The sequence below is a fragment of the Stegostoma tigrinum genome, chromosome 25 (genome assembly GCF_030684315.1).
Source record: "Stegostoma tigrinum isolate sSteTig4 chromosome 25, sSteTig4.hap1, whole genome shotgun sequence".
Taxonomy (NCBI): Eukaryota; Metazoa; Chordata; class Chondrichthyes; order Orectolobiformes; family Stegostomatidae; genus Stegostoma; species Stegostoma tigrinum.
Genome location: NC_081378.1, coordinates 30,393,698 through 30,406,466, shown reverse-complemented (window position 1 = coordinate 30,406,466; position 12,769 = coordinate 30,393,698). Strand labels below are relative to the sequence as shown.

General features: G+C 35.0%; 1 protein-coding gene across 2 annotated transcripts in view; it reads right to left on the bottom strand.

Annotated features, from left to right (window-relative positions):
- Nucleotides 1-2,354: 2,354 nt before the first annotated feature.
- brd1a (bromodomain containing 1a) overlaps nucleotides 2,355-12,769 on the bottom strand; it is a 32,549-nt gene continuing 22,134 nt past the window's right edge. For both annotated transcript variants that reach the window (XM_059654620.1, XM_048554412.2), the window contains exons 7-13: nucleotides 12,100-12,345; nucleotides 11,095-11,595; nucleotides 9,461-9,593; nucleotides 8,335-8,465; nucleotides 6,845-6,951; nucleotides 5,136-5,290; nucleotides 2,355-4,194 (exon numbers count right to left, since the gene is read on the bottom strand). In XM_059654620.1, the coding sequence (XP_059510603.1) occupies nucleotides 4,011-4,194; nucleotides 5,136-5,290; nucleotides 6,845-6,951; nucleotides 8,335-8,465; nucleotides 9,461-9,593; nucleotides 11,095-11,595; nucleotides 12,100-12,345 (1,457 nt within the window). In that variant the 3' untranslated portion in view covers nucleotides 2,355-4,010. The remainder of the gene's footprint in view (nucleotides 4,195-5,135; nucleotides 5,291-6,844; nucleotides 6,952-8,334; nucleotides 8,466-9,460; nucleotides 9,594-11,094; nucleotides 11,596-12,099; nucleotides 12,346-12,769) is intronic.

Sequence of the window (12,769 nt, the reverse complement as noted above, 5' to 3'; positions counted from 1 at the left end):
CTGAATTGTTCAACGAGAAATAGCTGCCAGTACAATCTGCAGAGTGGAGTCCATGTGAGCAACGTGAGGCTGTTCAGAGGGAAATTCCACTATTCAGTCATTCATTGATTTGAACTGATACATATCTGCCATCACATTAATCTGCACGTGAAGCTCATGCTTTGAGCTAAGTACAGAAGAAATCCTAGCTCAGGCAATCCTGACCATGACTTGATCATAACAATTTAATCATAACCATGTAAAGAAATGGTGATCATAGGTGACTTCAAAATAAAGCCCAGGGTATATTATCGGCAATGTCTTTTTCTTCGAAAAAGAGATGAGCAAAGCTCAGTGCTACCACAAAAGAACGAGACTTGGGCCCTACTGGGGTGGCCATCCTAACCCGGTAACCAAACTGATAGCAGCACTTAATATTTATACAAATCAGCTCCTTCCAAGGATCAATTGGGAATCCTGTGTGGATTTCTTAATCCTAAAACCCACAAGTGTGTCAAGGTTACTACCAGTGCAAATTTGTACAAGATCACATCACTTCATCTTTTTCCCCCCACGATGAGGCCATTGCTACAACCTGGGCAGTAAGGCTTTGCCAGCATAAATGGCTTTGCTAAAGTGCAATGCACTATAGACTTTACACATATCACATTGAGTGCGCCATATCATAATGCAGCAGAATTAATAGGAAAGGGTTCCAGTTGATCAAGATCTAAGTCCTTTGGTTTCATGGCCACCACATCTTAGAGACCTGCACCAAAAACATTAGAAGTCGTCACTCACAATGCCCGAAAAGCAAGGTGGTGTAGACTTATGGGAAGAAGCCAAGGGAATGATACTATGCCATTGCTCAATTAGAGAGCTAGTACAGACAATTGACTGAGTACAGATCTTCTATTCTGGTACAGTTCTGTTAGTGTGTTACTATGAGCATCTCTGGTATTTCTTCTGGATGATTCAGCAAGTAGAAGTGCATTGCTGGGATGTAACTACTGAATTAGCCTTGGATTGGTTTTACCTAATTTATTTGCTCCAAGTTATTTACAGAAATCTAGAATACAAGCTTATCTAAACTATTTTCTCTCCCCTGCAAGTGGCGTTTAACATGGCATTTCTCTTTGTATTATAAGCTAGCATTTATGTAAAACTCAGTTATCCTATTTCTATTTCATACTCTTTGATTTATAAAACACTTGGTCAGGGTTCCATGGCAACCACTGCCACGTCAGCTTGCATCCCCAAAGTTGTGATTTGTGACTCCACTGGGAGGTGTGATTCACACTTTGGGAAAACCTGGTTCATAGAGTTGAAGGTACAGCAACCGCTGAATGTGTGTTTAAAATCTTGGAAGGCCACAACTGACACCATGCAGGGATGAAAGGTGGAGAGCACCAATAGCTCACAGATGGATTTCAAAATAAGCATGGTGGGCCAATTAATCTTAAGCATGACCAGTGTTGTAATAAAATGCTACGTGGTCAAATATCACTTGTTCAAATCCACCAGGAATATATCAAACCAGAATTAGCAAAACCACCATGCAGCTGTTACAATACATAAGTCAATTACATATCAAATTCCTTCAGTATTTTTGTACAGCTTTCAGTCTAAATCTGACTGTTATCCTGTAAACCCATCACTAAATCTCTCTGCTGTCCCACAGAATGTTGGTTCAACACATGTTAACTTCCTTCAGCAATTTATCAGATAATTTTTCTTTATTGGTAAACCTAGCACTAAGCGTCAAGTGCCTATTTAGCAGCTGAGTAAAAGGGTATTAAAGCAGAACCGAATCCTGATACTCAGATACAGCCTCTTTTGGCATGAGACATTAGATAACAAACCAGAGTGAGAAACATAGTTGACTTACCTCAAGAAAATGACACTGTAACTGAAGTTATCAAGACACCTTCATAACCTATAACCAGTAACAACAGATGCTGGTCTGATTGTTCAGACACTGATCACCATGATAGGCAATACCATTAACTACTTCAGGTTAGCAAATTCTTAAGATTAAGCAGCATAGTGACAATGGTTTCAGCCTGTGGTCTTCATTTAGCAAGTCCTAAAATAGTCAGCCAAACATTAATTTATGTCTAGTAACTAGGGATTATCTTATGGTTCACAAAATCTAAATGCATTTTTATTTTTAAATCATAAAATTAAAAAACAAACACATTAGCCTGTCCTACTCTATATTCAATGGTATCAATCAAAAATGAATATATAAATCAATTAACAAACATCATATAAAATCAGGACAATAATGTTCCAGCTATCCACCTTCCCCATTGTTCGCAGAACTTTACAATAACTCAACCAACTACCGAGTACAGAAAAAAATTCAACTAATATTTAGGGAATATGCAACAAACAATTGCATCACATTTATTCTTTCCCAAGGTACAGTTTTAAACTGATGTGCCTGAAGTCAACCAACATTTGTTCTATAGTTAAAGCATTTTACAAATTTCAGTTTCAAACCAGGTCAGCTGCTTATAAAAGTTACTACAAAGCAAATCTGTACACTTTCTACAATAAATTAAAAAAAACACAAATGCAGGCACAAATTCTTTTTTAAAAAATTGTGTACAGGTCCCATATTAAATCACAGCAAAAAAGAAATGTAATATTAAAATACTCCTCCCAAAGTAAAAAAAAGTTACAAGTTTGTTTGAAGTGAATTCATATACAATTATACACAGGCTACAAAACCACTTAGTACAACAAGCACTCCAGCAAATCAGGTATTCTGGGCTTTAAATGCCAACTTTGTGTGTGTAATTTAAAACAAAGCTGCATTTCATAAATATCAATCTGCACACCAGTTTCCCTTTCAACATACCTCAAAAGTATTTTAGAAATATTACTTGAAATGCTGTTTAAAAGATAATGCTACAATTTGGTAAATGATTTATTCAGCACCATGAATTGAACTAAACTTAAAGCAGCGATACAGAAGGCATGGCATTCATTTAATATTGCACTAAGGAAGCAAGTTCGAGACAAAATTTTCAGCAGAAATGAGCAAGGAAAAAAGTGACAGTGTATTAAAAACTTGTCAATTTTTCATAGACTCATTATTTAAATTATCTATCCAGAGGGAAGTATTTGAATGTAAGGTATCTATATTCTCTTTTGCATCTTTAAAATAAGCAGATGTGATATAGCATAGCATGGCTTTTGCTAGTGTAATGTAGAAGATTAAAGAAACAAAAGGAAAATCTAGTATGCTTTTTGGGTAATGTGGGGATGCCTATAGGCTGATCACATGCTTTGGATGACATTTCCATTATAATTAGCACCAGTTCAAAATTGCTGTTCTGTTTGAGCATTTGGTTAAAACTCAAAGTGATAGATGTATACTGGAGGGAAACTTTATACTAATAAACAAGCATGTGCTTGATTTTTAATATTATGAAACACAACCCAAATTAAAATGATAAACTTGAGAATTAAGGTTTTGTTCGGTAAGAAATATCAAGCTCATTTTACTGCTCTATTGCACACCATTTAAAGTTACCTTGATTTTGACTTAACTTTTTCAGCATATTTTGCACCAAAATTACCTGCTGCATGGCACTTTGTTACATCAACAGCTTTTTCTGTTTATTTAATAAGTTACAGAACATTCAGATTATATAAAAAAAGTACCAGAAACAGATAGGAACCAATTTTGACTAACAGAATAATTTACGGTGTGCAGTAATGTACAAGTATTTACAGCTTTCTCCTGTGACCTATAAACACTATGAACAAGTTATTCCTGTCAAAAAATTATATAGTGGAAAGTTTGGATGTTTACAAGAAAGATAATGATGTATGAAAAACATAATTACAGCTGGCAGTGAATCAGCAGGTGCTATAATTTCTCTAAGCACAACTACTGGAACAATGATTGAGACAACAGTGGAAAGTACATTCTTTAAGAACTGAGAAATGGTTCTGTAAAGCTTTCTTAGTTTTTAAAACTGTAAGCCAGAAGAGTTGATGTCCCATGCTTAACAATTTCAATCAATGTCACTAAAGTCACTGGTTTGTTCACCTTGGACTCTGCTTCGGTGCAGCATTGCACGATCAAAAGCAATGCGAACAGATTTCCGAATGGAAGAAGTTCGACCTTCCATCATTTTTATTTTGTCTATGGTTTCATCAATACCAAGTGGAACCACTTTGGACTTTGGAAGCCACTGCCTGTGAAAACAATTGTACATTATTTGAAAAAGAGACTTTTTTAAACAAAGTCATTTCAGTTGGTTAAGAAATAGATATGTAATGCTATAATGTCACAGTTGAATGACTTAGGGTAACAATGGTTAGAAAATATATTCAAATGGATTGAAACTTGTTAATACAGATTTTCATACACAATGTTAGTTGGAAGAAAAAGCGATGCAAGTTCAGTTAATTTCTAAAGAACTACAAACTCAGACCTACATGTGGGTGCCTGGCTAGTGTTAGGTGGCTTTCTGATGGAGTTAAACGTGAGCATAAAGTTGACAGTTCTTACAAGAAAAAAAAAACTGAGCAAATGGGAGCTTAAACACCTTTAAAAGTTTTTCTTTAGGTTAAAAATAGTAGCATTGTATAGCAACTATCAAAATGCAAATTAAGGAATGAACAGAGCGTTCAAAAGTGGATTTATATGCAGAGCAATAAACAATAACAGATTTATGTAATTTTGAGGTGTCACAATGCAATCACTTTCTTTTCATATCATTAGAGGATTTTAAAGAAAGTTGCTTATTGAATGTGGTCATTACTGGCTAGGCCACTATTTATTGTTCATTTCCTAATTGCCCTCAAAAGTGGCAGAACCTCATTGAACTGCTGCAGGTTGTGTTGAAAGACAAGCACTCAAAAGTCTACTATAGTTTGAACACGTGCAAGTAGTGGAAAAAATTTACATAATGGTTACTCATAAAACAAAAAACATTTCATAACAGTGAAAGATGGAATGAAGTTAAGCTGTGGAGACAATGTTGTGGTACCCCTTTAATATGGCTGAAAATTAACACTTATTCAAACAAGCACTTTTAACTTCATCCTTGATATTTAATCAAAGTAAGTCTGTATTACAGGCAATACTAAAGTTCAAGTCTTAATTCAAGATTCCCACAGGACTGTGCACTTACCAGCTTCGTTTGTTGTCAAAGAACAAAACGAGGTAAAGCTTCTCTCCAGCTCTCCGCTGCATTTGCTCTCCCACTTTAAGTACATCTAGAGGGGGCACAGGTATAGGCACTCCATTGTGGCGAAAACCACTTCGAGACATCTTTGGGTCAATTATCTAATTAAAAAAGGCAAAAATGTTACTTCTTTCAAATTTTTGAAACAATACAAAACCATTTTCAATACAATGAATCCATATTATAAGCTAGTCTTTCATGTTTATTAAGGTAAAGCACATGGAATTTTAACCCTAGCACAAAAGCAGGAAGATGATCATATTATCATTGTAAAAAAAAATCTAAAACTGCTTTAAAATAAAAGTTTAAATCTGGTCCTTTCAATATTGCAATATTGCAACTATAATAAGCATTGATAGTAAATTCAGAGATTGATAGTTGGAATTTCAGAACAGATTTTTAGAAGTTGGTTTTCTCAGCATCATTATGTACTCCACTTGGCTAGCAAATCAAAATATCTAAAAGAAAAACTTTGGAACCTCCATGCATACACAGTTCACAGAGTTCAATTTAAAAATACACAGAACCTCCAATTCAGTCCACTTTTGTATGTTTTTTTTAAACTTTGAATATCTCAGAATGCCTGATAGTTCTAAATGTCTTCCTAAAATGTGGTCAGCGAAAACATCTTTGTGAACACTAAAACAGCAACTTTATATATAAAACAACAGTAAAACTTCTATGTTATAAAGCCACGAAAGTCGGTCCTACAGCAGTTAATGCCCTTTTGATAAACTGATATTTAATAATCTAAGCGTTTAAATTAAAAAGAAACCTCAGATTGAGGATAGGAGTATCACTGGCAAGCCAAATTTACTGCCCATTCCTAATCACACTTGCTGAGTGGCATGCTAAACCATTGGACAAAGCTATGTGCATGCTAGATCAGGCAAGGAAAGCAGACAATCTTATTCTTGAAAAAAAAAGACAATGGTGAAGCAGATTCTACTGTATTCTACAATACCTTGATGGATTCACAATTACTGAGCATGCAGTTTTATTCAAAATTTATTGATTAATTGAATTAACATAAGGGAACTTGAACTTGCGACCCTGAAACATTAATCCAAGCAATTAACATTATCATTATACTACCATCTTCTTTAGACTGCTAGTACACAGTGACTTCCTAAATATGATCTGTATAATTCTAAACTATACATTATAGACTAAATGTTTCAACTGGGATTAATGCACGTTTATCATTACCTTATGTATTATTTTAAAAACATGCCACTAATACTTGTAGCTTAAAAGTTTTCGATAAATTCATACCACTATATCAAAGCATGAATTTTGCATTAAAAAGTGTTTTCGTTCCCCATCCACCCCCAATGGCTTTTATTGGCCACGTGTTCACCTGAAAGGGTGAACAAAGAATATATTGCCAAACCTTAATGTTCCACAACTACCAAATATGAGGTGCAAATCAATTCAGCAAGCCTCCTTTCCAAGCTGTTTTTGTGTTTGACATATGAAGTTGCACGGTGTGGTGTCAGGGAGATAACTACCATGAACCTAAATTCCACCACTCTGACTTAATACATTGGAATCCATTACATAGAAGACTATAATGAGATTTCTGAAGTAAAAATTCAGATTTATTTCGACATCTCCATCACAATCACAATTTCTACCATGAGGTTTTTACTCACCAATGCTGGATATGATGGATAACCACTACACTTTGCCCAAATCAACTTTAGGGGCTCCAAGGCAGAACTGGAATCTGTGGAAGTCCACATACTATTTTGGCCAACCTCTGGAAAAGGAAGTTCAGCAATAGTCAAAACCATGTATTTCTTCATTAGCAACAAAAAATTGCTTCTGCAACTGTCAGATAGGGTTTGACAAAGAACCAAGTAGCTCATATGTTGGCTACTGGGTACATTTAAGTAAAAACCAATTATTTCACTAGACTCAGGAAATTACAGAAACAGAGCTTAAACAAAAGAAATAATTACCATGGGGGAAAATTAGAGTCTGCTCTATGATTCATGATAATTATGGCAGGTCTTGCCTTGAACTCCACTTAAATGCTGCTCTCCACATCCCTTGACTCTCAGACACCGAAGTGCATCTATCTCAGCCTCAAATAGATGCTGCTAAAGGTTACTGCCGTTTGAATGATCTTAGTCCTAAATGATCATCTACTTACCCGGAATCTGTGCCTATTCCTAGCCAATGGAAACAACCTCTTAGCGTATACTCTAATAAGCTCCATCATATGCATGTTTCAATGAAGTCACTCCTCATTCTTCAAAACGCCAGCAAATACAGGTCCAGGTTACTCAGTCTCTCATCACAAGATAACTGTCTCATCGCAGTAAGCAGTCCAGAGAACCTTTGCTCTGGTGCACCCAATTCAAGCAGATCCTTCTTTAAATATGGAGACCAAATGTGCAGAGAATATTCCAAGGTATTGACTCACCGAAGTCTGGTAAAATGACTTCTCTATTCCTGAGCTTCACCCAATGCAAGTTTGCATTAAAAAGGCCAACATGCACCTTTGCAAATTGTAATTAACAATACTTCTCTTGATTTTCTCATCCAGATAATTGGAGATACTTGTTAGGCTACACTGAGGGGCCCAAATGTGTCTATTTTGTTTCATTCTTTGATTTACACCATCTATTTTGTAAGGATGGGTCAACTTCCAGACAGTAGGCAGTCAAAAACCATGTAATATTTGTCTGCCCAAAAAAGTAAAAAAACTAGCTGATCAGACGTGACCAAAAATTATTTTTGATGCCTGAAAATCTTAAGTGACAAGTACTCATTTCTTAACACTAACTAATTTCAAGTCAATTAGCAGTTACCAATAACAAACCAAGCAAAGTTAAAGTACTAATGCAGAAATCGATTTTTAATAACCAATTTAAGGACTCATTACTCATTTCTTAACAATATCTTTTTTGAAAAACTTAGTAAACAAACATTTTCGCTTTTAGTAATTTCAATCTATCCAAAGTCAGCATTCATTAATAATTTATTCAATATTTTGAGATATATACACAAACCAGCATTTTTACATTTTCCTGATATTACCAACATACAGAACACATGCACGAAATCATGAACAATCATATCACAGTTTAATTAATTTGAGTTTGAAAAAGGTCTTAGCATAGCTCTAGACCATTACCTGCTGCAATTCTGGCTGCTTTGGCAAAGTTACCATTTTCAATACAAGCAATCAACTCATTTCTGTGTTCCAAGGGATTTCTTCGTGCTAATGCTGGCTTCCCTTTGCCACACTTTGGAAGGCTTATTGTGCTAACAAAGAAGGAGAACGACAATTTGCAAATATGCTAGAGTTTGAAATAACATTGAGAAAAGGTGTAATTTTTTTAAATGCTTCTGTTTCTGAAATCAGTAAATACTAATGAAACATAATTAAAAAACTGGGGAGTCAACAAGAAAAAGAACGCCAATAAATAGAGTATCAAAATTTTAAAGATACCTACATTTAAATTAACACTATTGACAATCGTGATTAATTTCAAGATAATATAGGTTCTGAAGAAGTCATTTTTAACATAATATTAACAGTTTCTCTCCACAGCTGCTGCCAGATCTGTTTTTATTTCAGACCTTCAGCATCTGCAGCATTTTGACTTTAAATTATTGCAATACAAGATCAGTTAAGCATTCTTGCTGGAGTCGGAAAGCTATGAATTCAAGCCTTAATCCAGCGCTTGAGCGCAAAAATCAAGGCTGATAATCCCACTGCTGTATTCAGGGAGAGTGCACGTTGCTTGTATTGCCAATCAATTCATTCTTCAAATGTATTTGAGTCTTTTTTTTTTTAAATTGATTTTTCCCAATCCAGACGCTACAGTAATGGCCCTAAATTGTGCTCAGACAATTGTCGCAATTTTTAAAATCCAAAAACTTGGGTTTTTATTGTTACTATTCTACTTTTCTCTTCCAGTTATTAAAATAATTCATCACTCCCTCAGTCCTACATAGAACATCACATCAGACTTCCAGGCCTCCATGTTACAATTGATGGTATATTTGCTCAAGAGCTGGCATAAAGTGTAATTGTTTTTTAAATCCTGATTCTTTGGAAGATTTGCCCATAAATTTATACCATCCTGCGAGCAAAAACATTAATGAATGCAATGTGAAATATCCAATTTAACAACAGATTAAATTAGCTTACATCAAATAAAATACATTTTACTGAAACCTCAGCATTGAACAAATAATTCTATCATTCATGAACTGTATAAAATGCTTTTTTAATTATCTAGTAATATGCTTACCTTGTATGGTTGGACACCACACTGACACTGGTGCAAATACTTGATTCAGAAGCACAACGACGACGCTGATGATCAATTGCATTGGTTTGTGGAGTTTCAGGTTTCTCTTCATTACCATATCCATTAGATAATGCTAGAAAAATAAAAATGTAGTTACACATGAAGTTAAAATATTTAGTTCAATACCTTAAAATTTTCAATCACTATACTGAAATTTTGATTCATCAACAAGAGACCCAGAAATCTGGCAAATTAATTTGATAAAGAAATCTGGATCATTGATCAAAAATTTGGTTTCCAGGTGACACATTAGAAAATGTTTATTGATTCATCCAGGATTGATCTTGTTAATAACCTTATTCTGTTCTTGTGCACAATAATTATTTCTATTATTCCCACATGTCAATCCATCCAATTTCTTTACATGATTTGTTACATGATTTACATGTTTACTTCAGATTTGAAAAGCTTTGATTTTTTCAAATGAATTGATTTATCAATTCAATCAATAGTAGTGCAATCAATACCAATTATCAACTGAAAAAGGTTCGGCAAATCAAGAAAATTAGGCAGACAAAAAAAATACAGTTGTAGAAAATTTCAAATTATTGAGCTTGACGAAGGGAAGTAATAGAATTCAAGTTAACCCATGTTAATATGCACAATATTGATGCTGAACTATTAATGTACAGTCTGCAAAAGTATTACTACAATGTAGCAACAATATGGGTGGCTCATCAAAACTAAATTGGACCTTGAAGAACATTCAAAGATGTTTGAGAAATTCAGAAAGCAGCAATTTAGGACAGATTCTGGCCTCTGTTCTAGTGCGGTCGCTGAGTGAGACTGGAATTGCCCCGTACTTACACATACTAGCCAACAGTCTAGCACTGACAGTGTCGCACATATTTTACAAAATTAATACATAATTTAGATATTAAATTCAGTGTATACTAATTTTCAAACAGCATCTTTGAGGTTACTTACAGTAACTATTTCATACTGCAAGTCTACTTTATAAACATGATATATAACACACAGAACGAGGTAATATGCTGCAGATGTAGACAGTATACATGGAATTCAAGGAGAACATGAGTTTTTTCCCTCCCCACCCTAAAAAAAGGGAATTGACAGAATTTAGCAAATACTGAAAAATTGCATGCAACAACAGTGGAGAGAAGTAAAGAGTTGATGGTTCAAATTGATGAAAAGCTAGAAAGGTCAGTGACCTCAAACTTTTACTCTATCTCCAAAGATGTAGGATGACCTGCTAATTCCAACATTGTGTTTCTAGTTCAGATTTCCAGCATGTATAATATTTTGCATATGTATTAGACCGAGATACAGTTTGAAAAACAGCAGGTAGAAATGTTTGTTGAACTCTTTGCATGTTACTGGCCAAAACATATAAACTGCTAATCCTTAGGGGGTTTAGAGATATTTTTCAAAGACAAAAGGCTGCTTTCCCTATAAACAACTTTTTTATGTAAGTGTGGCATATATGGACATAGGTATAATATATAGACACACATACTGTAACGTCATAAAATGCTTCTTGCCTTAGCTTTATATCATTTCAAATTTGATATTTTCAAATAGCGTGAATTCTTAAAAGACTTCCAGATATTTACCTAGGTCAGGTCTTTCGAGAGGCAATTTTTCACCATCTCCTTCCGAGTCACCACACAAGCTACGTGACCTCTTCCTTGGCTGTAACAGTGTCTCTAGCCTTGGAATTACCACAGATAAGAAGGTTTTTGATCCCAGCTGCCCTTGAAGTGGTTGAGTGTCTGTATTTTTTGCTTGTTTTTGTGGATTCACACTTTGGGGTTTTCGGAATAGAACAGAAGTATGCCTACTAGTATCAACTGATGATTCAACTACAGCAGTTTTTGAGTTATTGATGTCATCGTTACTTAGATCATCTGTAGAATGTCCATTCATTGTCACATTGTGTAGAGAAGTGCTATTCACTTCACTGTCAAACTTTACTCTTTTGTGTAATCTACTCTGGTCAATGCTAGGTTCTATTGGTTTCAGGGTAGGTGGTTCAGATGGAGTTTCTGAAGACGGCAGAAGAGGCAAAGAATCAGATGGCTCAAGAGTAGGTGGCACTGAAGACTTTGAATCACCTGAAACAGTACATACAATAATTTACAAAACCTTTACAATAACAGCTCATGTTGTTTAACAGTACTAACTCCCTCTACTTTTCAGCAAGACAAAACCTGCATCAGGCTTTTTTGATTAAAAAGCATTCATATGTAAAACAATATCTTCACAAGATAATTATAGAAAAGGCAACTCAAGCAAACCTAGCTTGATGTTATTTAATTCGGTATTAATCTGTGGTTAATTTACCTCAGATTTGAAATACCTAAATCCAACTAAGACTACTCTAGAATAGAAAGATGTCGAATTTCGGTGCATTCATGGGTACTTTTTTTCAGTACTCAAGTGATTGCTTGCCGATCATTTTCGTAAGGTAAACTATGAACAGTTCTCCTAATGGTTATATTGGTGATCTTTCCTAACCCATACAATAATGTTTCACTTTATGCACATGATGGCTTGAACAATTACACCGCCCCAACAAGAGGGTTATTGCATTCAATGATAGTCATGTTATAACTCACCATCTTGTTCTGATTTTGACCCATCTTCAACTATGCTGTTTTCAGTCTGCATACATTCACTCTGAGTTTTCTGCTGGCTTAACTTTAAGCGGATGTTATTAATTTCCTTTCGCAATAACTTGGCACGTCTACATCTGGCTCCACAGGATTTCATTGCACATGTCATGTCCAGCTTGTCCAGCAATTCCTTGAGCTGCACTTCCAAAGACATATGCTCTCTATTTGCAGGTACTAATAATCTATCCACTACAAGGAAACAAATAATCAATTAACAAACTATTTTGAAGTCAAAAGGTTTCTTATAGTCACTGCTACAGTAACCTCCATTACATACAAAATTTCACCTCTACTTTATTTTGTGCCCAGAGTCCGGAGTAATTAATTGAATGAGTTGAAATTGAGTTGTGCTCAGAAAAACCAAAAATTCATGGCTTCTGCAACTTTTCCCCTAATTCCTTGAATACACAGCTTGTCCAAATTAGGTCCCACCTACAAAACAGGTCACCAGCCTCTCAGAAAATTCAGATTCTGTTGGCTTTGGTAGACACTTTAAAATTGCATCCACTTTGTTCTTCGATGCACAGGCAGTAGCAGGTGCATGCAACAAAATATTTAATTTACCAGAAAATGTATAATGTAGACCAATGAAATTATTAAACTGTTCATTTTT